The sequence below is a fragment of the Rhipicephalus sanguineus genome, chromosome 9, assembly GCF_013339695.2.
Source record: "Rhipicephalus sanguineus isolate Rsan-2018 chromosome 9, BIME_Rsan_1.4, whole genome shotgun sequence".
Lineage (NCBI taxonomy): Eukaryota > Metazoa > Arthropoda > Arachnida > Ixodida > Ixodidae > Rhipicephalus > Rhipicephalus sanguineus.
Window position 1 is genome coordinate 27624115 of NC_051184.2, and position 27691 is coordinate 27651805.

Consider the following 27691-nt stretch of genomic DNA (forward strand, 5'->3'; position numbering starts at 1 on the left):
CTCCACCTCTGTCACATCTTTCATCTCCATGTTGGAATTAGCGTTTTTTGAGTTAATACATTTGCGACCGTAGCAGAGCATGAAAGGCAGCTTTGCCGCAATACCGGGGTGTGATGAGGTGAGGCATGTTGAAAATCTAGGGACCACTTCCAATCGGACGTTGACTGTCTCTTGGCAAAGTTCGACCGTAACGGAGCTTGAAAGGCAGCTTTGCCGCAATACCGGGGTGTGATGAGGTGAAGCATATTGAAAATCTAGGGACCACTTCCAATCGGACGTTCTCTCTTGGCAAAGTTCGACCGTAACGGATCTTGAAAGGCAGCTTTGCCGCAATACGAAAGTGTAATGAGGTGAAGCATATTCAAAATCTGACGGGGTCACCTTCAATCAGGCGTTGACTGTGTTTTTGGGAAGTTCGAATAGTTCGAATAGTAAAATGCCAGTGCGAATCGAATCGAATAGCAAACACTATTCGAAAAATATTCGAAATTTCGAATATTCGCACCCCCCTAATGTAGGTCATTACAAGCAGTTTAAATTGCATATCAATGAACAGCTTCCCTGTTTTTTATACCTTGTTCTTGGTCGAGTTTCACATGAAGGATGGCAGCCACTGAAGAGAAAGCAGCCGATATTTTTGCAACCTTTTAACCCCATGAACTTTTTGCTGCTGAAAGCATTGACTCGCCATGTGGAGTTGCATCATGCCCGTTTCTCCTCGAGCACGTCCAAGTTGCATGGCGCTACATTCACAGTGCACTTTGTACTCTTGTTGTTGGATTTGTACTTTCAATGCTCATTGACATAAGTGCTTACTGAATGAATGTATCTTATCGCCGTTAATTCCCAATTGATGACTATTCATATTTACCGGTTTTCTATGTGCATGCGAAGCGGCAGAAAATAGCTTTACAAACCTGTTTCTTTGTCTGCGGGAGAACTGCAAGGTTACGAAGCGAAGTGGCATTGCTTTTTAATCATGCACTCACACAAAAAAAAGAAAATATTTCAATGTATTTGATTTTCATCTCGGGTATGGGTTGCTTCTGTTGAACACAGTAATTTGTGCCTGGGAAACGATTCCAGATATTTATTACGAATATTACAAGTAAGGCTAGAAATGTCCAGTACTCGTTGATCGTTATGTTCATTGTTCACAAATTCAGTGAGCACTTGGTTCAGTGAGCATTGGATGTAGCCATGTGATCAAGTAAGTTCCTTGAGCACCTTGAACAAAAGTTGTTGTATCTTTCTGCTGCATGCAACTAGAGTGGTGAATGGAGATAGGCAGATACCGACTGTCTGCTTAATTACAGGTGGTAAGCTTCCCTGTGCTGTTGCCTTCGCTTCATCAAGGTGCGCTTAAGTGTGCAGTGTTTTCGTGCCTTTTACAGCTTATGTAAAGATATCTATTGCTGCTCTATAGGATACTGTGTTCTGATGTTTCATTACTAGTTTGTAGCATCGATCCCTGAAAAATTTAGAGCTGCTTGAACTGTTTTCATGGTGCGGCCCATCGTTTGTGACCAGTGGCAGCCGCCTAGTTGTCTTTGCTACAAACATGCAAATTTTGTACAGCGGTTTCTTTGTCTGGTTCCACAGTACATTGCATGGCCTTCTTTTCGCCACTACCGCGTACGATTACCATTATATTTGACAGAGAGCATGGTTGAAGCACCTTTTTTCCTTTCCCACAGATGTTACTGGAGGTTTCTAGCTGTGGTGCCTTGAATGTGCAAGCTTAATGCGTCTTCCTTTTGAAGCACACTTTGTTTGCTGCTTACAGCACTCGTTTGTTTGAAGTTTTAATTGTTGTCTTCCTCGTTTAGGTTAGGCCTGATGGTGGTTTCTCGCATTTATGACTGCTGCTTTATATAGTTAATGACAAAATGCGAGCTGCAAATGCTTTCGCGTAGCTCGGAACCTTGCAGAACTTTGTTTTTTTCCAAAGCCCATCATTATTGCCATATCTCTCCTGTATTGTGAAGGCTGTTTTCACGTGCATTTAAACGCTAAGGCATTCGTGGTCTTGTGCTGTTACGTTATTCAGGTTAACTGCGAACTTATAACGTAACTTGCTTCTCACCATGGGGTTCTGGTTTTGTTGCACCTCATTGTTCCATTACTGCCTCTTGTTACTGTTGAATTCGTGCATTACTCATGCATCTACTACTAAAGGATTCATGCAGGGCCACTGGGCACTGTTGCTGTCGAGGTGATAGACCAAATATAGACATTTAATTCAATACTAATTACAAATTATAATTTTAAGCTGGTAAAATAGTCCTTCAAAACTTTATTTCCATGCATGTCTTGGTAAGAAAATGTCCTTCTTTGCTAATGGGTCTTCAACACACAAGCAAACAGCAAAACGCAGTATGCTGTATGCTGGGTAGCATAGTAAACATACTTGAAAAGCATTTTAGTAAAAGTACACAAGAAGGACGTGTCTGGTGTTTCACTTCAGCCAAATTAAAGCGCTATGCGTAGCAGTGGTGTCAGTCTTCTTTTACACTTTAGATTTCATGGTTGACTTAATTTCGGTCGAAGTTGTGCGCATCTTCTCATTCTTGTCCACTCGTGCTAGAATCCTTTTCATTTGCTAATGGCAGCTTTTGTGGTCGAGGAAGGTTAAGTGGATCGTGCATTTCAGCGAGAACATATGCGCAAGATGTTACGCAAGTCTTCAGCAAGTGTTTAGACGTTCAGACTGTGGTGTTTCAAACGTTACCTCTGCATTTTGCAGCTTCTTGTGTACTTTGCTGGCTGCGTCAATGAATTTTTACATTTCAGTTTGACTTTTTTTTTTTGTCTGCATGTTAACATTATCAGTTTGCTTCAGACCTTTGAAGCGGATGTTGGTTTTTGTTGCTTTTGAGACCTTGATACATTATCATTGCAAATGGTAGGGCGTACGTTGCATTGTTATGGTTCAATGTTGTTGTCCAGTACATAACATACGTGCGTGTATATATATATACACAATTTTTTTCTTGTGACTAAATGCTTTTTTTTTAAATACAGACTCAAGTTTTCTTGCTTATATCTAACAGCTTCTATTAATACAGATGCCATCTCTGTGGCTTTGTGATGTAAAATAGTAATTCGTCTTTTTTTCTGTTTTTTTTTTTTAATGGTCTCTTGGCAATGATTTCATTTTGTGCATTATGTGTAGGTATGAGTGTCGTACCTTCATACTGACAGTTGTTTTTGTACACTTTGGCCAGTTGGGTTATTTAGAAAGTGCAGCTGTGCTTTTGACCAAATTCACGCATTTTTATGTTTGTTGGGGTTAATGGTGTACTTAACAGTGACTGGAGTTTCTTTTTTTATGCAATGAAGCTATTACTTTATTTTTCTTGTTATTGTAGATGAAGTGTAGAAGAAACAAGTATTTAATGTACTATTGGTCTCTCTTTTTTTTACATACATAATATATTACGTCAGTGGATGTATGCTGAGCAGTTTCAGAGGTTTCGGCCTGTGCTGCTTTGTATCTCAAGGTGTAAGGATGGCTGATAATGTGGGATTATATTATTTTTTGCCGGTGCATTGTGCGCACTTATTAAGAAAAGATTGTTTTGTTCATTAATAAAGCATTGTGCACTGTGTGACAATAGTGTGACTGTGTCTTCATTAGCTTCAATTAAAAGCACAGAAACATTTTGGACATCTATATAATTGTTGCTCGCAACAGGGCATGCACGATTTGCAGTTTGTAACTCATTTTTTTATCAGAATGTCTTATTAAAAAATTGGAGCCCCCAAATTTCAAGAGACTGCTAAAATACAAATTTCATCCACAGAGGACATGAAGAAAAAAAGCAATTTTTGCATATTAGACTGTATTCTGGAGTTTACAGGAAAATGTTTTGGAGAGCTGCATTGAATGCGTACTGACACCAATTTTCGAAGGAGAGTTTATTCTGTCATATAATTCTCTTGTACGCAGAGACGACTCTGAGCAAGTGTGAAGCTCGGTTAAGGGTAGACGTGGGTCTTGAAAAGTTTTTATTAGTTCGGTTAACTGAATGAAATTTAATACTTATTCAGTTTTTTCTGCAGATTCCAAATCTTCAAGTAGATTTTTATCTGCATTAGAACAAAAGAGTATGCAATTTCTGATAGCATATTTCTTACGGTACTTTTTGGCAACTTTACTTTGTCAAGCACAGAAACAAAATATGTGGCAAGACTGCCAGAGAGCTCGTCCAGCCGATGATGCTAATTTGATTGTTTTCATCAAACTTCGAATGCAACATAAACGGATGCAAATATGAGTGAAAAATTTGTGCTTCATACACTTTATGATTACCGAGAATTATGATTTGGTAGACAACATTATAAGGAAATAAATAGCATCATCGGCTAGACCAGCTTTCTGGCAATCTTGCCGCATACTTTGCTTTTGTGTTTGACAAAAAGAAGTTGCCAAAATCCCTGTAAGAATTGTGCTAGAAAACGTAGAACTAGCATATATTTTGTTCTAATGCAGCTATAAAAATCTACTCAGAGATTTGGAATCTGCAGAAAAAACTGAATAAGCGTATTAAATTTCATTCCGTTCACCCAACTATTAAAAACACTTTTGAAGTCCCCCTCTCCCCTTAATGCTTGACATTAAAGTCAACTTCGCAAGCGAAAGCACACAGAAAGAAAATACATATGGCGACGCTGCACTAGTTTCTGCACCAACTCGGCGTGACGCCATGCATTTTGACGGAGCCCGCGATGGCCTACATAATTCTTGAGCATTAAAAGTGAATTGCATTGTGCCCTAAGGAAGTCTTACTGATTTACCGTGGCAAGTTTTGAGAAATTTATTGAGCCAAACATGGCAATCTAATTTGTCATCTCTACCGCTACAACGAAAACCGTATACAACGAACTAATTTATGGTCACGAAATGCTACTTCATTATGAAGAGGTTTGTATTAGTAAATTACAGTTTCACAATGCCGAAAGCAGCACTTTTACTACCACGAGAAGATACTTAATACGAGAAAACGCGCAAAGACAAATACACGTGGCGACGCTACCGTGAAGTTCCCGCACCAGCTTGCCGTGACGTCATAGATTTTGACCCTGTTTGTTAGTTTGACGCCGTTTATTGATAAATGTAATCGTTTGCCGGTAAAAAGTTTTTACATTCTGTTCTGAGGAACCCAGTGTTAACATAGCAAGTTTCAGTGGGCAAAATGCGCGAAAAGGACTAGGAAATTCTGGACGTCGCACTGAAGTTCATGTGCCGAAGTTTCGGCGCCAAAATAAAATTGGAAACTTTGGTGTTATTCTGAACAGTCAAATTCCTCCATCTTGTCAAATTTCGTAATGACGGCATTTTAAGCCAATCAGAGAGGCCGTAGCAGCCCTCTGGGCCAATCAGAATGGGCTAATGGCGGAATTTAACAACATCGTGGAATTTGACAATGTCCATAATATCATTCCTTATGCCCCGTATTACGGCAAACAGTTCAGTCTGATTTGTAACCACTCTGAATTTAACTTGCTTCTTTACGTAAGAGCAACTGCTTCCAATTTTTTTTTCAAGAATTTGTTACGCCCACAGTCCTTTTCGGCAGCTACGGTCCCTACGGCAGCCGCGGAACGGCGGAAGCATGACCTTCGAGATTCCTGCGCGACTGGCTGCTGCAACAAGAAAACCAATGAGGACTGCCAAACGTAGCGTCATGAAACTCGAAAACAAGAGCACTATATAAAAAAAGCTCATTGAAACTGCACAGTCAAGAAAGGCTGCAAATCTATGGCTGTATATGAGCGTTTCTATGATTAAAACTATATCTCTGAGGCTACGCTTTTCCTGGCAGCACCTGCCAAAGGCGTACAGCAAAAAAACTCAACCGTGAGGAGCAGCAATTTGTGAATCAAAATTACTCTAGGGAATCTCCAAACTCGGTTGTCGCAAAACGTGTTTTTTTAGTACCGGTTACGAGTCTCAAAGGCTAAAGATAAATAGACAATTTATCGCCAGTGTACACCTTGTAACGGGTGCTCACTATGAGCGTCCTAACCAAACTTTAAAAAAATAATAATAATTTTTCTTGTAAGCTTCTTAAAAAATTTTAAAGCATACGTTATAGCCGCCATGTTTGAGACAATTTGGTTTCTTTTTTCTAAATGTAGCACTCAATCTTTGCTCAGCTGGCCACACTGGGTCGAGCAAATTCAGTCAGCGACCAATGGCCAATCGTAATAGTCCTATTTAAACTGTGTCTCGGGAAAGACGTCCGTTCGTACTACTTTTATAGCTGTCAATGTGCGCACGTGAATAATTAGCGCCCTGTTTTCGACCCGGCTGTTTGCGTCCACTACCACAATGGCTGCACAACTGGGAGGGCTTAGAATCGGCGCCAGCGTCGACATTCAACGAACCGACGGTGAGGCTTCGCCGACCTGGGCGGACTTTTTTTTTCATTGAACCTAACCCTAAAGTGAAGCGAGCCAGTGCTCGCCGCGAAGGTAAAAAAAAAATAACGCGAGAGGTTGACCCGCTTTCTGAGCGATGCACGTTTTGTTTATACCACGGGGGAATGGTCTCCCCACGTTCGGTGGGGTTTCACTGTTATATTAAGCGCGGGCGCGGTGTGTATGCGTGGATGCCGTCTGCAACCGAGAGCTCCCTGCCTGTCGCTTGGCGGTTTGCTCGATAGCCGCCCCAGGACGGACCTCCCAAATTTGTTTTGTTCTTTCAGGGGGCGGGCCGGGTTTCTGTGCCAGCGACGCCAATTAACTGCAATGCGCTCATCCCGCAAAACGGCATCCTCCTGTGTGCATGCGAAACCGTTATTGCTACCAGGGTTCCCTCCGCAATGTGAGCAGAGGCAACGGCTGCACTGCGTGTCGGCTGGCTGCTACGCGGTGTGAAACAATGACTGTTTGCACAACGTGAAAAATAAACAAAAAATAAAGGCGTTGCGCTGCGTTGCAGCGTGTTCTGAGACAGGCAAGCGTGCTACCGTTGCTTCCGTGAAAACGACATCCGTCGGTAGTGGAATTCAAGACCGCGGCTTCTGAAAGCGCGGGCGTAGATTGCGGTTCGTTATCTCATTCGATAAGGCGCGGCCTTCAGTTATTGCCCAGGCATGCATCACAACTCCGTTCATCGAACGCGTTCGCTGTCCCGTCGTTTCTAGCGAACCGGAAGAAGTAAAAATGAGAAATCGACCAATCACGTAAACGAATTAGCGTCCCAGTGTGGGATGCTCGTTCTCTCCGCTTCGTCTCGGGTCCCACGGCCCCTCCCTCTCCCGTCAAGGCCAAACCCAGACATTCACGGTCGTTTAACTCTTTTTAAATGCCGTCCCCTCTGTAGTGTCTGGGTTCCTCTGGCGCGTTGCGCTTTTCTACGCCGAGATTTCGTTTTTGTTTTCTTGTGGCTTCACGACGCTGAATTGTTTCACTTGGCACTGCATCCTGCTTGGTCGATTTTTCTTTTTTCTATCGATCTGGGTGGTTTCCTCAGCTTTTCCGTTGCCCTGGCTCTGTGTGCTCGATTTCTGACTCGATTCTTCGCCCACGTATCGAGTATTCGCATAGCTCCTTTTCAATGTAACAATCTCGGGGTCGCATCTAGTAACAGCGTCGGGGAGTCTCTTGTCGGTGGCTTCGTGGAGTGTGCCATGTCGGGCAGAGGCGCCTCTTACGAGGAAAGAAGAGTTTTTGAGACTGTTCTGTGTACTACCTGTCGGGAAACGAGTCTTATTATTTATTTATTTTTTTTGTCGTAACCCTGGCTATGGGATGAACTGGCGCGCGCAAGAAAACGCGCTGACATAGAAAAAAATGCGGGCGGCGTTGGTCCGCTTTCCGCGCGGCACACCGCAATTTTGGCATCGCACGCACACTTCTGTAGTCCTCTCGCCTAGCCAGTGTTTATTTTTTTTCACGCCAGCCGGCTGACCTGCTAGTGTGTTTTGTGTGATGTCGGGGCGGTCCCATGTTTCGCTTTGTTTGTTTCCGTTTAGCGACGGCATAACGGGTCGTGCTTGCTGGCCGCAGGTTTTTGTCGCTACGTCTCTCCCTCACGTGCATGTCTTTTTTGTTCGTTTCATCTTCGCTTAGCTGCTTCTTCGCAACCTTTTTCACCCCACTTCGCTTGTGACATGTCCTGTCACGACATTTCCGGTGCCTAAATGTCCGCCTCGCGTTTTCAGCCTCTTCGCCCGCTCGCCTGTGGTTTTTACCACGCTTGCTTCGCGTGTAAAAACATGTCGCGAGGTCTTTTTTAGGTCCCTTCGTACATCGCTCTCGCGCTCTATTACCGCTCCTTTTTTTTTTCTGTTTCTCATATAGATCCCCATTAGCGCCACATTCTTCGTTTCGCATTGCGACGTTCCTCGTTTCATATTTGAGCGTGTCATGCCCCTTATTATATATATATATATATATATATATATATTTCGTTCTGACGCGCGAACGGCCAAGACACTGTAGAAGCATGCACTGACCTGCTGTTTGCGGACCCGCGGTTGGATTTTTTAAGCTGCCGTAACTTGATTTGGGGGCTAAGGACATTTCGCTTTCTTTTACCCCCTGTCTGACGTCACGACACGTCCACCCACTTCGTGGTTGGCAGTTAATAATGCGCAGCGAAATTAACCAATCTAGGTTAAACTTAGAGGCCTCGAGGTTTACACCCTAGCCAGCTGTGGCGCTCTCGTCTACTGCACGCTAAAGGGACTTTACTGCACGCTTCTAATGAGGGCAGGACGAGCGATGTTCTCTATCAGGCGGCGGGACAGGCGTTTAGAGCGTGCGGCCCCGTCCAGAAGAGCGTGTTGGAAATAGAAAGCTAGAAACGAATAATTACAGCTGCGCGATGTCATGCGCGGTTTAAACTCCGCCGCGGCTCTTTTAACAGCGGACGGGCGCCGCATTTTTGTTTTCGAAAATGGAGGGTGAGGTCACTGGCGCGCTTAGTCACAGTTCATCGGCTTTTTCGCGCATCACCGCGCAATGAAAAAAAAAAAGATGGTTAGAGAACGCGTGTTGGTCTGGATTCCCACAGCGGGCATATTTGTGATGCCGAGTGTTTTTTGGGAGCTGTCGTCGCTTGGCTTTAGCGGATGCTTCGTTGTCGACAGCACTTTCCCGTTTCGGACGAGCGGCCGGTTTACTTTATAGCTGTCCAAATATTGTCCAAATATTTTCTCCCGCGCTCAAGGAGCCGCCATTGTAGCTGCTTTATGCTGGTTCTCGGTCTTATTATGGCCACCCCCCTTTCGTCTAACGTCACTTCAGGTTCAATTTCTTACAGAATTCATATATCCACTGCGTTTACTCGCTGCAGCCTAAGAAAATATTGCCGGCTCCGCACACACAATCTCGGCGCACTTGCCCTTCGCTCGCGAAAGGCGGTCGTACATGGTAAAGCTATAAGTACTTTTAGGAGCTGGCTCGCCAGGTTCTTAAGCTGGGGCAATGTCCCGCGTCGTAAGCGGGACCTTAGTTTCATAGGCGACCGCTAAAGGTGCAGCTCGCGCGAAAGAGAAGTCTTCTGCCTCTTCTTCATCGAGCGCCTTGATGATGACATTAACGCAGGCAAAACCACATTTCCTCGATTTCCTCGACCACACGTTCGGCCACAGCTGCAAGGTCTGCGACCGCTTGTGCTTTGACAGCAACCTGACCACAATCGCCACTATAAAAACGTGTGACGCCTTTGTATTACAGTAGAGGAATTGTATGGAGCATTCACGGTTTACCTGATTATCACCGAGCCAGCTCATCAATCATCATTCACTTCGTGGATATGGCATGATCTTTTTTCTCGGCTAAGATAAATGCTACGCATATTAAGAGTTAAAGGTTCGTCGGTACTACCTCAAGCATTGCGTTTGGCTGTGCGGCGATTTCAGAGATCCTGATCAAATTTTCCAAGACGTCAAAGTTTCTTGTCTAAAGCCAGCGACACAAACGTGGGTCGTATGGCCAAAGTCGGCTATCTGAAACGCTAGACAGGTACTTGAAGTCACGTAAATGCGCTATTGGATGGAGCATTTATGCAAATTGTGTGGAAGGGACCGCGATGGCATGAGCGGAGCTGACTTTTTTCTTTCGTTGTAAAAGAGTATAGCGGCACTGGCTAGCATTCACATGGCAAACATTATCTATGCAACGCTAATGTTCATTGGCTGTTTGCCAGTGTTGGCTATCGGCTATTGTCCATTCCCATACATCTCAACCCAGCTATTGATTTGTCTTTCCAGTATTTCATATTCTTACGATGTATCGTTTAAAGGGGACCTGCAGCGCTTTTCGAAGTAAGGACCTCACTGAAGGACCGCCGCAAAAGTTCGATTTTTCGCACGCTGTCATTGCTTTCTCTCTTCTCTCGACAAGCACGCTGGAAGCTAAGCAGGGAGGGTGGCACGGGGGACAGAAGTTACGTCACGCGCGCATCATGACCTTGAGCGCTTTTTTTTTTTCGTCGTCGAATGCACATAGCTTACTTTCAGTCCGATCGCGCGCGCGCGGGCCCGTGGCTGCCTCGGCAACTATTGAGCATCGTGTGCGGCCATCAGCCAATGGCCGTGGATTTGGGTATATGGCGCGGTAATTTGGGGTATGTGACATCATTTGTTAGAGAGAGAAGAGGGAGCGATTTCTAGTGTCCTCGGGAGCCTCGAGTACCGATCGGCAACGTTTTCTGACCATACTGAAAAAGTGTTGCAAGGTCCCTCTAAGAGCAACGTAATGACATTACACCTCGCGACGCCCTCTAATCTTGCTCTGTGTGTCGGTGTGATAATCTCGGTAACACCAGGAGCGTTGTTTCTATCGGGCTATATTCCATTGTTTTGGAATTGTTTGGCAATATCCTTACTTGCTGAGTGCCATATTCTTCACACATTAGGAAACGCGTGGTACGTGGTGTACGCCTCTCAAGAGCCGCGCTCTTGAACACGCGATGAATAAGCACGGCACAATCTGCGATGCAGTTACGGCTATACCCTCTGAGATCCGCTTGATACTCGTAACACCTTCTTAAAGACTTCGTGTAATGTTATTGGCGCCTACCACTCTTTATTGCACTGTCATCGTCAGTCACGGGTCCGTGCACTTCGTTGATTGGTTCATTGACGACGCCTGAACAGCCATGTCTCGTTGTCAGTCGCGCTCGCTTACATCTGCCGTCATGCGCTCCAGTACTTCGAGAGTTGCTGTCTCCCCGTGACGTCAGACTATTTACACGTCATTGTGAAGCCGTCTCATCGACATCTAAACCGAAGGTGTCTTTTTTGTAAAGGTAGCGGTAGTATATTCAATTAATTCCCAGGCACAATGGTACTCCTTTTAGCGTTCTCGACAGCGGTGTTAGAGCAACAATTTGAAAAATCTCTCATTCGGGTCGGTACTCCTTTAGGTGCAGCTGACTTTCCGAAATATTCGTATCTATTCGAAAAGTATTCGTATTTAGGAGTAGCTGCTATTGTATTCGAAAGTTTTCGAATATTCGCACGCCCCCTAGTTCGGACGCCATACCCCGGTATTGCGCTGAACCCGACACCGAAACGTATGCGTCGCATATCGAAACCAGTGTAGTGTACGAAATAGGCACACATCCGTGATACCTCGAATCCAGCTTTGAATCGCAGCACCCGCTCATTTGGACGGTACATATCGATGTTCAGAATTGCCGGGCCTTCCCCGCTGATAAATGAGTCATGTTTTGCGACGTGAAAGTGCGCGACTTGGTGACGGTACGTCGATAATGTTGCGTGACTACCTTTTTTTATGCGACGCATTAATTTAAATAGCTAATGCCGGTAGTGATTACTCGACACGCTAAAAGCGCTGCTAAACTTATATTTGTTGCAGAGGCAGTTCTAACGAGTGGATCCTATACGACTTATAAAGCTGACGTTCAGCATTCTCCACCCGGGTTGCTCTTTCTAAAATGTGTTCGTCATCATATAGCGCGAGTAGCTGCGACAGTTTTAGGGCCTTCGGTTCGTACGTTTTCCCGCATAACACATTTTCCTCCCAATCTTTTTTGAATGCGTGAACGAGGCTCCACTGTACTGCGCAACTCAGAGCTGCTGCACCTGAAGGGACGCTAAAGTGAAACAGTGAATCGGTTTAGATATACAAATTGTACTCTGAGAACTCTGTCGTTAATTTCACCATTATAGATTTACTAATAAACGGGAAGCTCAATGTCAGTTTCATTTTTAAATTTCGCGCCGAATCGCCGCACGTGACGTCACTGATTTCAGTGTGTATTATGGCGACGTTGGCACAACGAAATTTCCTGAAACTTGGTACGTTAAGTCCCTGCAGCTCTTCGGTAGGCATTCTACTTCATTTTCACCGATGAGGAACTACGCGGGCGCCGTCAAAATCAATGACGTCACTGGTGCGGTAACTTCAAGGTGGCGTCGCCACCCGCATTTTATTTTATTTGTTTTTGCGTTTTTTTTTTTTCGCTTACAAAGTCTTCTCGAGGCGAGCGTGGTGTTTTTTGGTATCGTGAAGAGTAATTCACTAATAGGAGAAAAATCGTTTCTCTTTATAGTGTCCCTTTAAACTGTAGACTTCAGCGGCACACTGTGCTTGCACGTGCGTCGCCCCGTGGACGAGTACTTCGTCATAAGTCACGTGAACGGTATTTACACGGGCAAGCGCGCTATAATAGTCGTCCCAGAATGAAGTCACGGGCGTTTCCGTTCACTCGTTTAAATAGCGGTGAATGATTGTACTATCGTGTCGATTTCTAATCTTAGTCGACTGCGTAAACGATTTGTCACCCCCCTCCATTTAAATTTTTTTTATTCGTGTCAACTACCCAGGAACATGCACCCGGAACACAAGGGAAGACGACAAGCACGAGCACGATTGTTACAGCAGAGGCTCGCGAACTATTGCAACAAAGAGAGCGTGCGTGCGTTACACGGATGCTGCTAAGTATCGAGGGGTAAACAAATATGTAGCTAGCGTGGTGGATGAAACAGGTAGGGAACTCGCTGCCGCTTCGACACATGCAAATGACGCAACTACCGCAGAAGAACTTGGCATTGCGTTAGCAATAAGTACAAGTTCTTCAGTAACCATAGTGACGGATTCGCAAGAAGCATGTCGAAGATTTCAAAAAGGATCAATAAGTAAATCAACCCTTCGAAACCTCCTAAAGTGTGACTTCGAAGATGCAAGTATCCTCTGGACACCGGGGCACGAATCCCTAGCGGGGAACCGAGCGGCGCATGCCGCAGCCCGAGAGCATACACACCGGGCTACTCCGCATCGATATTCGGACTCCGAAAACGAAGAGGAGCCAATACCAAGAAAGTACTCCGACATACTCGCGCACTACAGGAAGCAACGACGCCACTATCCAGCGGCTCATAAAAGGCTTACTAGAGAGGAAGCAGTGACTTGGAGAAGGCTACAGGCGAGTACCTACCCGCACGGTACACTACTCCACGCAATGTACTCCGGCAACTTTAACAGGCACTGTACATACTGCCCGGCCTCTGCTAACACCCTGTACCACATGGTATGGGGATGTCGCAACAACCCAAGTATCCCGCCCATAGACGAACTGAACGTGGACCAGCTCCGGTTGGTGGACAGGGCTCGAGCGTCAGCTGCAAGCCATGGCTACCTGGAATGAGGAAGTCCCCCACCTCTGGGCGAAGAGCACGCGCGCCTGGTCCCTCAATAGTTTAATTCTCTCTCTCTCTCTCTCGTGTAAGTGTAGTGTTTGCGTTCCGCAAGGCTCGTCGTCACTACAGTATATACGCTGTAACTCGCTTTATTCCGTATTCATTAGTGGTGGATTACAACGCGTGCTACACCATTACCTGTCGTTTTTACACGGCGATTTCGGCTCCAGAAAGTGTAGATAACAAGCGTATCAAAGTGAACACGTCACAAGAGGTGCAGGAATAGTAATCGCCGATACCGAACCGTGAACCTTTTTCTCTTTTTCTTTGATTTTTTTCTGTCTGTCCACAACTTGCCCTTACCGTAACGTCTCCCGTTCTGGTAGTAGGTGCTATGGTCTCAACTAAACTGTTCTGCGTTTTCGGTATTTCAGTGCAGCCGCGCCTCGGCTTTAGCGCAAAAATGACTAAAATGAGTCGCACGGTCGCTTCAGCATTTGCCTGAGACGATTGGAAGGGCCATCTTCTTTTTCTTCTCGGTCGATTGTATTGACCCCTACAGCGTGGTTTTGAACGGCCTTCTGGATCGGAGACATTGGAAGCTTTCTGCACCTTACGTGGTTTTGCAGTGCCTCCGGGATCGGCCCACCTTTCATCATGGGATATCGTGTGACGTCACAATGACGTCATAAATTTTGGCGATCTGTGCCGTCATGATCATTTTTTTTAAATCGCGCGGACGCCGGCGGTCGCTTTTCGCGTTTGATGAGGCATCCGAGCTTGGTAATGAAGCGCGCGGCAAGGTGTTAGTTCTTTTCGCTTGCGTATCGCCAATTTGTGAAGTCATTTGCACGCGCTGCTCTCCGCGGCGACTGTACATGCAGACTACGATGATTACCGTGATGCTCGATGAAGCGGTGTTACGCTCTTATTTCAGGCTACCGAGTGAAAGAAAAAACACCGATGCTTTCGGTCTCATCAACGCGACCGCGTCACGGCCCGCCAGAAACGGAAGCACTTAGTTTCGGTTCCGTCATACCGTTTACGGCTTGCCTCTTTCCATTTCTTTTTTTTTTTTTCGCGACTCTCTCAGGGAAGCACGAGTCGTGTGGCTCCACCCGAACGCTTCTCGTTGACATAAAGTAGGTAATTTTGGCCCCCCGCTTAGAGTTTCTTTTTCCGTCGTCATGCGGGCTACCCTTCGTTTCTTTGCAACAAGGCGAAGTCGAGGGAGCATCGCCGAGATGCAGATGTAGCGAGACCGTCGCGTGTTCCCGTTTGCCAGCAGCCGCGTCCGCAAGGGCAGCCGGTGCTCTCTCCCTCTCAAACCTCTCTCCCTCTCTTTGCATGAGCTGTCCGCGGCTGGCCCAACACTGGTCCTATGTTGGGCTGCGCATGGTGTGGGCAGACCCTGGCCTGGCACCGGGGAGAGGGTGGTTTCTTTCCCTTTCCCTCTAGTTACGGAATAGAATGCACGCTGGGTCCTCGCTTGCGTCCCACACGTCTTCGTCGTCGCTTGGATAGCGCGCGCGCGCGCGCGCGCCCCTTGTCTCCTTATTTGGAGACGTCGCTGGCCGCCGCCACGGTTTGTGTGTGCGCCCTTCGATAATAGTAGGGGAAGGAGTCCGTCCGTCTTCTCCCCGCTTGGCACCGCCCGGTCGTTGCGCCTTGTATCTTGCGCCTCGTTGACCGCCAATACGGTGCACTACATCTTACAGATACGAGGTACGCTGGTTTTACGTAAGAAACCGAGGACTTTAAACTTAACGCGGAGCCCCCACCCCCCACCCCCTTCCCCCCCCGCTATACGATGCAACGTTTCTAGAACCAAGGTTCTAAAAACGTTGCGCAGGGTTCCCCTCAGGGGGGGGGGGGGGGGAGTTTCATCGCAGCGCCCCCACCCTATTAAGTCAAAGTATGGGGCAGACTCTAGCCCCCCCCCCCCCCCCCCCCGTGCGCACGCCTATGCGTCTAACACAACCAAATGAAGCCAGCAATTAGGCCAAGGAAAACATAAGACACGTTAATTGTTGTCGCCAACTGTAGTGTAGTGATAATCAAGTAAATCTAACCTAACGTGGGCGAAAAATCCCACTTGCCGTCGGTGGGATCCGAACCCACAACCTTCGAATTACGCGAAAAGCAAAAGGTTCCTCTTCTTTCGTCCATGATCGCATGGTGTCCAAAAGCGGAGCTGTTTATAATCTACTTTAATCCCTGCGGAGCGTAACGCAGCTCCTCGCGGTCATTTGCCACATAATTCGGGCAAGCCCCCACTACTCATGCACCTGCTGTTTTGTGCACATACTCCGCTACTGTACGGCGCACAACAATGCCATTTGGGCAAATTCAACGGCTGTACCGGCCGTCTTATATGCGACCGTACGTCTGCCATCCCGCATGGCTTCTGTGTAGTTTCTCTGCGCCGACGACTTCCGCAACGCTGCACCCAATTACCGAGACGCGAGAGCGCTCTTCCTCATCGGCTTCTCGTCTCGTTCCTCTCCTCGCCTTAACGGTTTTCTCCGCGCTGTCCGTCTTCGCTTGTCTTCTCGTAACCTCCTCCCCCTCCCTTCGTTGCCTTCCTAAACAGACTCGACTTCGTTCGTGGAGTGCTGCATGAAGAGTGGAGTGTTCCTTAAACGGCACCGGTGACTGCGCCGAACGGAAAGTCCACGGGCATGCCTTTCCAGCCTGTTTATAACTTTGGTTGAGGCGGTTTAGCTGTTACGTCGGTTAGCGCCGCAGTTGCGGTATTCGGCGTTTGCGGGCTTCGCGTGGGGCCGAACGCTTAGTTCCTTTTGGTCGGTTGCGCCTGTCATCACTGCAGGGGCGTAGCCAGAAATTTTTTTCGGGGGGGGGGGGTTCAACCATACTTCATGTATGTTCGTGCGTGCGTTTGTATGTTTGCGTGCATATATACGCAAGCAAAACTGAAAAATTTCGGGGGGGGGGGGGGTTGAACCCCCCCAACCCCCCCCCCCCCCCTTGGCTACGCCCCTGCATCACTGGCGTTTTGGTTCACTCCTGTGCTTCTTTCCGGTCTGCATCCAGTAGTAACCAACCAAGACCCTTTACCAACACTCGTAATGTCTCTACAGAGTTCCATCGTCAGGCGATCCTCCTAAGACCCGAAATTAATGAGACGTAGTTGTTTTTGAAATAGCAGCTCGGACAGGCGCTGAAGTGCAGCTTATGTGGTACTCGAATAAGCAGAACATAGGCCGGCGCGGTCACGAGGCGTAACACTGCACAACACACTGCAGCTTCTGCATCATGGCACATATGCGTGTCCCGGTAAATTAATCATAAATAGGCTATGAAAAAAGCTACATGTTTTGCGCATCCAGAATTCGGGCCTTAAAAGAAAAAAAGAGCACAGAAGGAGCTCGAGCAAGGAAGCAGTTAGATCAGATTGTTTAGGGAAGTTCTGGTGCTTGTCTGTGTTTGTCTGACCGAATGAATGAAAGAAACAACTATAAAGTTCAGCGAAGTTGATTCGGGGCGGGGCCTCGGCTCCGGCTTATTGGGCGGCTTCCTTGCACTCGTCTGGTATTTTTTTTTTCTTTTTCTCGGTCATTTAAAGCGATCAGACGAAGTCTACAATACTGTGAATGAATCCGAAAAATATTGTGCCAGTATTTGTTTAAAATTTACTGCCGCGCGGGAGAGTCAGATTCCGATGTTGGTAACTACTGCGCGCCTGTTATTGCACATCATGTAGCCTGCCAAGCCACGTCAATCGATGGCCGTGGCTTTACAGCTAGGGTAGTACTATACGTTACTCATTAAATCCGTTGCGTAAACGGACTGGTCTTCTATTGTTGGCTATCCGAGCCTTGCCTTCGTGTTTCATTTATCACGATTCGATGGCAGTTATCTCGGTGTCAATTTGCCTAATTCGCTTACAGGTGTGTCCTTTTCTTTCCTGAAGGCCGCGTTGTCTTTTCTACTACACAACACCGGCGCACTATACGAGTGGCGGCGAGCGAAGGTTATAATGCGGCGGCGTGTGCGTGGTTGCCGCTGGTGGGCCGACGGGCTGGCTATCTACTTCCGTCTCGCTTGCATAACTTAACTCGACGCCACTTTCTCTCTTCACCCGATTTCTTTTTCTTCGTTCTCGTGACATTGAGCATTGCGCGCCTGTTATTCCTTGCTGTCTTCCCAGCTTGCGTTGAAACCAGTTCTCTCCCGCAGTCTGTGGTTTCTGTTGACGCAAATTTCGCGAAACTGTCGAGACTTTTCCGTTTCCATTACTGCGTCTTCTGGGAGAGCTTTCATCCTTTTGTTCTTCTGTTACGTATAGAACAATGCATCTTTCTCAAGATACGAAAAATCGCGATTGTTCCTCTTCTCGAGATGAGGACAGTATATAGACTTTTATTTGGCGACGCCAAATATTTGGCGACGCTTTTAGATGGCGATGCCATCTTGGACTTTTACATGATCGATTTTTGTGTCGTGACAGAAAATTGACTGTGTCATACTGTCATCGAACGCCGAATTCAACTGTACTGCCGTTCTCGTGCTTGCGAGAATTTACTGTGTAGTACCGTCCATTAAGTTTTACATACAAAACCGTAATTAGTCTGTATTTGTGCGATACTGTATTTTCACTCGCGCCGCGTTGGTGAAAATTAGGGGCCGGAGGGGGTGTCATCACTTGCGAACCCTTTTTGCATTTGCCTCTTTTCTGTATTGTACAAGTCCCAGATAATAAGGTGGGGCGTATTATTACGACGGGTCTAGATATTTAAGTGCACTACAAATAACTCCAAGTAACCGCGATTATTTCTGTGACCTATGCAACGTGCGCGGGTCTCTCTCCCACTCTCACGCACATGCGATCTGCTTGCAGCTTCGGAATGCGAATCCCGTACCGATTATTCTATCGTTTCAATAGGCTCATCGTGCATGGGACAGTGGTTTTACAGGCAGGAACGAAAATAATTCGTTGCTGGTCGAAGTTTGATAACCTCTCCACACAAATTACGGAATATCTTACGTTGTCGCCTACGTATACACACACCCGAAGGTTTTATTTTCAATGCATTCTGGCATTCACCGTGTGGTGGCGACGTAATATTGAAGGTAGTTTTACAATGTATTCTTCCTTATCTAGCAGTCCCGGGCGTGGCTGTTGCATTTCGGTGGAGACTAAATATTACAGAGGCCCGTGTATACTGTGCGATGTCAGTATTCGTTAAAGAACGCCAGACGGGCGAAATTTCCGGAGCCCTCCACTACGCTGTGCCTCAGTCTTATCGTGGTTTTGGCACGTGAAACTCCGGATTCGTTATATAGCACTTAGCATTATCAAACTGGTATACAATAACTGTACACTACTATGCAAAATGTAAACGTGTGCACTTCTATACCGGCCTAATGAAAACCAGCATATAATAAAGCCAATAAGGAAGGTATATAGGGGACGTTAATCGTACTGTTTTGACTGTGTTGTAGCAGTTGTGAGTGTGAAGAAAGTGGACGAAAAGAACCTGCCGCCAGCAGGGACCGAACCTGCAACCTTGGGATAACGCTCCCGACGGTCGCTCGCTCGCTGCTTCTCTACAGATCTGCGCCGTGCGCACCAGGTTTCGTGTGTTCGTGCGGTCCGCGCCCGTTCCAGTTTTATTTTCCCACGCCTATCGCCACGCAGGCCTTGGCGCTACGGCTGACCGCTTGCGTAAATTCGCGTCGATGGACATTTCCAGTGCACGGGCTCACCCCCGCTGCCATTTCAGCGAGTAGCAGCAGTGCGCGCCAATTTCCTTTTTCCCTGGCGTTTCAAATCATCCCGACACGGAGACCCCATGCGGTTCGTTTCTCATTTTGCTTTGCGCGCAATGCAGTGTATTGCGCGCGATTGCCGCGGCCTTGACTGCGCAAACAACCTTCCTTTGTTTTGCGAGACGACCTCGTCCTCTGGCATCCTGTTGGAGGACGCCGCGCACTCGGAGTTCTTAGTTACACCTTGTTATAAATAACACTGGTATAGCGAATTATCGGTTATAGCGAACTAAATACGAACTTGGGTTAGTCACGCTTCATTTCACTGACATTTATTTGTATAACAAAACTGAAAACGCGAGCGCCGCGGTGATATCTGCTACAACGACGATATCCTTGGGTTTGCGCGAGGCTCAGAACTTAAGGTAGCACAAAAACCAAAATTATTCAAGCCACAACCGCGTTTATTTTTAAAATGTGGTTGTGACACCAAAGTTTTGGTTAAATATGTGCTCACATCCTGTTTTCAAATGAGAACGCTGACCTGTTTTGTCAAGTGAACTTTGTTCTGTTGCAATTTCACCTTTTCATGTTCTGGTCTTTTAAGTTCGAAATGCCGCAAGAAGTGTATAAGGATTTAACTCTCAGTGGGTTTGTAGCCTAGAGTTCGTTTTTGTATGTAGGATTATCGCTCGAGCTAGATTGCCTCTCTCTCTCCTTTTACAACGGATATCGGATACAGCGTACTAATTTATGGTCTAGTGATTGTACGCATATTTATAACTTTTCCAACTTTATAATACGCTTTGGGCGCGTTCGTCTTTCTTCGCTTTTTCGTGCAGGAAAGTCGTTTCCGCACGGCACGGACAATGCAGTCCTATGCGGCGCTTGGGCTCTAAAGTGGAGACCATCGTACGAATCTGATTTAATAATCAAATTTGAAAACCTGAAGGGAAGACATAGTCGTAATGTACTTCAGCGCAAAAAACAGGCAACAGACGAGCGAGAGGACAAGGACAAGGACGTTCCAACTCGCCCAACAAGCAACGTTGCTAAGGAAGACAGAAAACAAAGACCAAACCAGCTCGCATCGTTCGCCGAATACATGTTAGTGTTCATATACGGCAGCCAAACTTTATTTCTACGCGTACACCCCACACCAGTGCTTTAACTGTTCGGATATCATACGCAGATATTCAACGCCGTATTTTTTTCAATGCCACACAGCCTAGAATATCAGTCGAAAATAGACTGCAGGATTGAACGGGTTCGCTGCGTTTCAAATTGATCCATTGTTAAGGGAACAACTACTATGACGGGATGGGACAGGAAGTAACACACGCAAGCGCTTGACCTGATTATTCATCTCGGTAGTAAGTCTCAGGACTGCTAAGTAAATTATTGTGAAGGTACGTTTCATTTAGTTGGGCACATACAATCGCCTAGTGGACACCACAGTATAGATCAGCTGAGCGTTCTACACATTAAAAGCTCGTAACAGAGAGGGCTATGCGGTACCTATACAGAAATTATTAGTTACTAGTAGGGGTGTGCGAATATCAAATTTTTCGAATACGAATCGAATACGAATATCCACCTTCGAATATCGAATCGAATATCGAATATCAAAGGAAAAATGCCTCCACAGTAACAATATTTTATTTAATATGTAGCTATTTGAAAAAAAATATTAACAGCCTGACTGGCAACAAAACATACACTGCTATCTCCAGAACACGATGTCCAGGCTAGCACAATGCACATGACAACGCAAGCAAATATCACGGCACAATGAAAGTAATGACTAGATGTTATCATGAAGAAATATGAGTTGCTCCACATGATCAGGCAGCAGGCGCTCCCATTTAACAGAGACACCCTCCCTGCCACTGAAAAGGCACGCTCGCTTGGAACAGAAGTGGCTGGTTTAGGGAGGTACATGGGGCAAAGCTTTGCCAGACTGGGATATCTGAAGGTGCCTACAGTCCGCCACCAGTCACATGGGTCACTGTCTTTCTTCAGACGTGGTCCCGCATAGTGAACGAGTGGTAGTGCGGCACGTTACGGCCGCATAATATTGAAAATGTACGGTTACATGATCGCCAACAGCGCTGCACGTCGGAGATGCACCAGCAATAAATCATACGTATTGGGGCACTCGTCGTAGGCAGAGATCGTGCCTCCGTGTACTTACGATGTTTATCGCTCCTCTCCGTAACGTTTTTAGCTATACGAACGCAGCAGAAATGTGGAAGACGAGTTATTTTATGCATGATAATCGCATCGCATATTCGAATTTTTCGAATATTCGAAGTTATCGAATATTCGAAACTTTTCGAATACACGATTTTCGAATCGAATACGAATATTTCGAATGTAATATTCGACGAATATTCGAAACTTTCGAATATTCGCACACCCCTAGTTACTAGTCATATTGAAAAAAACTTGGCGCAACTTGGCATTCCCTCAAACACGCACACATTCACACACGCGTACAAAACGGTTGAAATGCATAGGCTATCCCCTCCGTGTTCGGCATCGCTGTTCTAAGCGCACGGAAGCAGGATCATCTGTTCACCAGGTGTTTGTTCAAACCGGGTCAATCGTATGTCTACAGGAACTGCACGTGAGCTGAATGTGGACACCCCCCTTCCCTCCTTTTCGTGTATCGCCGTAGTACATCTCTAGCTGCGGCTATGCGTGAAGCTCGATTCCGCCCTTCCTTTCCGTGACACGTTGGGAGCCACGCCCTCGCGGCGTGACGGCTTTCTCCGACCGGCTAGCCGTAGTACTACGCGCGACTCCATTGTGTTCCCGATGCCTGCTGCGGTGCCCGTCACTTCTGATGATTGTGTGTGTCCCGAGGGAGGGGGGGGGGTATTTGGGGGTTCACTTGAGGCCGTGGGACACAGCCGATGGAGCGACGAGCGCGCATGCATGCCGTCCGAAAGTCGGGATCCGGGCGTCCTTGCCCGATGCGACCTTCTGCGGGAGTTGTGTGATGCCGGTATAGATTTCGCCTGCGCCAAATTTTGTGCGCGCGCGCTCTCGGCCTGACCCGTTCGCGTTGGTCCAGCGCCAACTTGTCAGTCTTCTGCTGGCGTCGAGTGCAATCTGAGAAGCTTCAAGTTTAGTGGGCATGTCTAGCATTTCCTTCATGGGCGCGTGTGCCAGTTTACATGGTTAGGTCATCCGCGTGCATGGGACAGTGGGCGCCATTGTTAGACACCGTTTCTTATACTAGTGACCATGGTCACATTAAAGAGAGAGAGAGAACGCAAAATTGAAGCTCTGACGAAGATCTCGATCTGTACAAGTTACGGGTAAGGAAATTGCCGCGAAGCAAGCGAAGTCGTGTATACACGCCTGGCTTTTAGAAACCTTGAACTCCACTCAATGGTTCGTTGGCCTGTATTGTTGCCAGGTTGGGAGATAATGCGCTTCCCGCATGTCAGTCTTCTGCGGTCCGCGCAAAAAACTGTTGCTTGCCAGTTCCGAATACATCGACTCAGAGGAAGAAAAAAGGTGGCTTTCGTGTTCGAGTCGTCTTACGCGGATGCAAAAGGGACCCTGTGAAGTTTTTTAATTTGGTACTGAATTGGGGGTTGGGGGGCTCACGTGTTGTTCGACGCTGCCAATGAAACGTGTTCGCACTTGACGTGGTAATGTTCAGTCTAGCTGTATTCACGGGTTTCTGTGTTTTCGCACGTCATTATTACGCCATATAACGGCTCACTTTACTGCTCGGCGTTCGACCTTGCAATCACTTCTCGTGTTTTGTTTACCCTCCCCGACGCAGTCTTCGTCGCGTCCCTAGGGGCGTAATGCGGTCGACAGAGAGTGGGGAGGAGGGTAGCGGAAGTTATAACTTATTAGCGCTGCCGGCCATTAACAATGCCTCTCGCAGCGTCGGGCTCATTAGCGAGATGACGACAGTGTCTGGCGGAACGGACGGCGCGCACCTCGCTGGGGCGCTCGACGGTGTCTCGCTCGAGTCCGAGCCACGTGGGCAGCTTGACTCGACGGCAAAAGCCCCCTTTCGTTCACTCGTCTTTCTGTTCTTTCGTCGCCACGCGTACGGTGTCTCTTAATACTGTGCAGTACGCGGAAAGCTGCAGCTCGCTTCGGCGTCATTTAGGCAGCCAGCAGATGACGTTAGAGCCAACGTTTGAAGAAGCGAGATGCTTTTATAAGTTGCTTCGAACAGCACACACTCGAAGTGCATGTTCATTGAGTGTCGCCATTCATTTCTTGCAGGTTTCGCTTGCATAACTGCTGCCTAGTTGCTGCGCAGCAAAACCGCCAACGCTCGCGGTGATTCATGTGTAGCGCGGTTTCTGTTTCCCAGAATTATCGACGCGTGTTGCGTGTTCCGGAGGCTGGTAAACACAGTTGCTTATTTTATTTGCTGGGCTTGATAGGGCGGTGATACAACAGTGAACAGAAAAAAAAAAAGACCCTTCAGAAACGTGGAATGATGACCACCGAACAGCACTTCAATCTCATTGGCACGTTGGTATAGTGCATAGTGCACATGGAGATTTTCTGCTGTGACGTGACAATCCGCTGTGGTACTACAGTTGTAGCTCGGTGTTGCTCGAGGACACGGCGTTCGATTCCCAGCCACGGCGGCCGCGTTTCAGTGCACGTTAAAAAAAACTCCGTGCGGTCGAAACTATTCCGGTGAACCCCCACTGCGGCACGCCTCTATCATATTGCGGTTTTGGCACGTAAATCCCCAGCAATCATTCGGCAGTCTTAGAATAGCGTACGCAAGGCTTTGCGTTAGCATTCGTCGCCACTGCGCATGCGTCATGCGCTATCCTCCTGGGTACCCACAATAACGTATCGTACCAACACCCTCTAGGGCGCTACCTGCGTACGCTATTTTAAACCGTTTATTATTACTGCGGTGACGTCACTCCACTCGGGTCATGAGAGCGGAGGGATGTGTGCTAGCGTGTTCAGCCCTCCGCTGATGATTAACGTTCAGGAGTTGCGTAAGTTTGTTGTAGGTTGTTCCATGGTTTCGACTTCTTCCCGCCTCGTAAGCGCTCGGTGCACTGCGCGGTTATAGTGCTGCCCACCGCGGCGTGTCTTAACGCCCGCCGAGGCAGCGTTGCGCAAGGAACAGTTTACATTAGTTGTTTCATTTTCTTAGTTAACGTTTGCTTCTTTGTCGCAGATGTATATTTGCCTCGCACGCCACCGCGCTTGCGTGACGTGACGCGGTAGCGCGCGTATTCTCGGCGGGACGCACAATGAAAACTTGACGGAAAGGGCCGCCGCGGTCCCGCCTTGAAGGACAATTCTGTCATCGGTTGGTGGCGCTTTGTGAAAATCTCGAAGGCGGTCGTTTGTAGGGGCGGATTTCGTGGCATTGGTTGGAAAGTTCTTGAATTACGTGTACCGTCGTCAGTGGCGTAGCCAGAAATATTCTTCGGTTGGTGTTGTAAGGGGGAGGAGTGGTGGTCTTGTTATGCTGTAAAAAAAAAAAAGAGAAGGGTTAGTAGTTATTTTCACTGTAATATCTACATAAAAATTGCGAGTGCATACAGGATTCCTAAAAAAACTCATATTTTCCCGTAATGCGGGGGAGAAGGGAGTATGCAGCGCTAAGAAAATATCGCGGGGTGCCCTGAAACCCTAGGGGCCCGGCCCCCCCTCCGAAATTTTGGTGAAGTATGTGTTTTTACCAAAAATAAATCATGAAAATAGGTGTTTTTCTCAAATAGTCAAGGTTTTCAGAAAGTGCCCCCTCCCCCCGAAAAACATTCCTGGCTACGGGCCTGCTGCCAACTTTCCTGAACTTTTTCTTCAAGAGACTCTGAAATCGCTCTGAAGAAAGTCTTTGAGAGGGGGCACGCACAATAATGCTGAGACTTCTCGAGTCACGTGTCAGTTTATTTCATGTTAAAGGTTCATTCCAGCGGTGTACTAAATGTTTGCAGGAAAGTACAGCCGATAATTGGGGCTGCTAAGGTTTGTGGCCTGGGCGGGGCGAGGGGAGGCAAGTTCTGAAAGTGAGGAAAAGCATGGCTTCGGAGGTGTGCAAGTGATTTAGAGTAGTTGTAGCCGAACAGCTTCCACAATTAGAATGTGCTGCTCCTCCCCTACGTCACAGCGACAAATGCCAAGGTGCTGGCATCTTCTGCTTAGGTGCGGCTTGAAGGTGGCTAACAAAAACTGTGCCATTATCACCCCTACAGGTTAGAAATATCTCCTCAGTGGTGTTTTACTACTGGCTCTACATTACTTTAGCCAAAGTAAGATTTCTTCATTTGACTTCTAATTTCAGCAAGCCCACCCACTCCCCCTCCCCGTTATAACGACAGTGTCACTGAAACAATCGGCTCCTGCCGTACCAAGCTTGCTTCTACTTTTATGCTGTGTCTAGAACTAAATCTCTATTCCTACAGTGCATAGTATTGCTGTATGCCACATAAGTTGATGTGTTCAAGGCAGTTTTCAAAGGTACAAAAGCTTGAGTGCACAGTGTAATATTGAGCTCGAGTGCTTTGTGTAATTTGTGAAGCACCAGATCTGTGTAGACTCCCGTTCTTAATCTGCCTTCCCTCGGTCTGTGCTTGCAGGGCGCATTCACTCGGCCACAGTGGTCAGCATGGACCAGGACAAGCAGGTCATAGTGGCGGAGTGGTACGAGAAGGGGGAGACCAAGGGCAAGGAGGTGAGTCAACAGTGCTCCCTGCGTGGTAGCTCTACTGCATTAGGCTCTTAAAACCCTTTCAGGCACGACCTAGGACTGTTTGTGAATGTGTCAAGTTTACACAGCGTTGTTCCAGGGCACTTCATATTCTCTTGCAACAAAAATGTCACAATGTGTTGATTTATGTGCTTTATAGCAATCTTGTTTAAGAAAAATTTCACTTTTGACATGGCTCACAGATATTGGCACATCGAGCAACTTGTGTATGATCACTTTGCTGAAGGCACTACCATGTTCAACAGTACACTGCAAGATCAAGTTAATTGAAGACAGGAAGACAGATTTATTACGCAGGAGTATGTTGAATTCATCAAAACCTCAATGTGGCTTGCTCTTTCTTAGCCATTAGTAGACACAACTAGCAAAAACAAGTTGTGTATACGAATGTGCACGAAGCCTCAAAGGGTTGATACAGTTCAACAGGTACTCTTGAATAAGGTAAAATCTTCATCAGAAATGAAGCAGGTCGATGACAATGTTCAAAATAATTTACGTGGTTCACATAGATCTTGTAACTTTATTCAAATTATGGTTAGTGACATGCTTCATTCTTAATTGATAACAAAGTGCACTGAACATGTTGCGATTTTACAAGTTGTTTTTTTTTTTTCTTTTTGTGATGCTGCCTACTTCATTACATCATGTTAAATGTGGTTGGAAGATCCTTTGTGCATGTTGATATCTACAGAGTGCTCTAATGTAATGAAATTTTTCATTTAATGCATAATCATTCATGCCTTGTTCTTCGTGTTTCCTTAGCTATCAATTCAATTTTACAAAACAGTGAGAGTAAATTATTACCTTCGAGCATTGCAACAAACACATATGGCACTCTTTTGTCCTTAAATGCAGCACATTGAACACGTTGTCAGACATGCCAGTATATTCAGCACTGTAGTTGTGTGCAGCAGTACTCTGTTCACGGAAGTGAGACGGGGTTACATTAGATACAAGATTTCAATTCGCCCGCAGCTCATTGCCTGCATTTGGCCCTTGCTACCACTTCAAATGGATGGCGAAAAGATGTAGATAACATTGCCCTGGTACAGTTCACAGAGAGCACTGCTACATAGTATTCTGATCTGCATCAACACGCCTTGCAACAGTCTTCGTCTTTATTGTACCAAACTTTTATTTTTATTTTTTTTTCACTTTCAGCTCGAGTTCAGCACAGTCTTTGCGCTGAACCCGGGACTCCAGGACGTGAACCGGAATTCCGTGAAAAAGGCAAGTCCTCAACACTTACGTTTTCGTGAATGGTGTAGAAATTAACCTGTCATTTCCGTTGGCAAACAACCAAAAGGTAATATAGACAGATATTGAATTGCAGATAACCTGGTGGACAAAAATTGAATGCAATGTGGAAATGTGCATGCTTTTGCATAACTGCCACTCGCATGCATGTTATGTTTGCGCTAGTAGCGTGCGAGTACTACATTACTTGAATGCGACAAATGGGCGACAAATGGACATGATTTGCAACAATTTGTGAACGCTGGCCCAGCATATTAGGCCTGGTGCCCGGACCTGTGAAACGGCAACGAGTTTTAGTTGCTATTCAATTAGCTGTCGGAAATTGGCCTAGTTGGAAAGCTTTCATGAT

The 27691-nt window shown here is 46.7% G+C and overlaps 2 protein-coding genes across 6 annotated transcripts in view; both read left to right on the forward strand.

Annotated features, from left to right (window-relative positions):
- The window catches only part of LOC119404842 (dystrophin), a 38679-nt gene extending 35068 nt beyond the window's left edge, over positions 1–3611 (forward strand). For all 4 annotated transcript variants that reach the window (XM_037671521.2, XM_037671522.2, XM_037671519.2 and 1 more), the window contains one exon: positions 519–3611. The gene's annotated coding sequence lies outside the window, so the exon portion shown is untranslated. The remainder of the gene's footprint in view (positions 1–518) is intronic.
- Positions 3612–6171: 2560 nt separating this feature from the next.
- The window catches only part of LOC119404846 (kinesin-like protein KIF2A), a 46689-nt gene continuing 25169 nt past the window's right edge, over positions 6172–27691 (forward strand). The window contains exons 1-3 of one of the 2 annotated variants that reach the window (XM_049419030.1): positions 6172–6398; positions 25955–26049; positions 27247–27319. In XM_049419030.1, coding sequence (XP_049274987.1) covers positions 6338–6398; positions 25955–26049; positions 27247–27319 — 229 coding nt within the window. In that variant the 5' untranslated portion in view covers positions 6172–6337. The remainder of the gene's footprint in view (positions 6399–25954; positions 26050–27246; positions 27320–27691) is intronic. The other variant, XM_037671528.2, reaches the window with a different exon arrangement.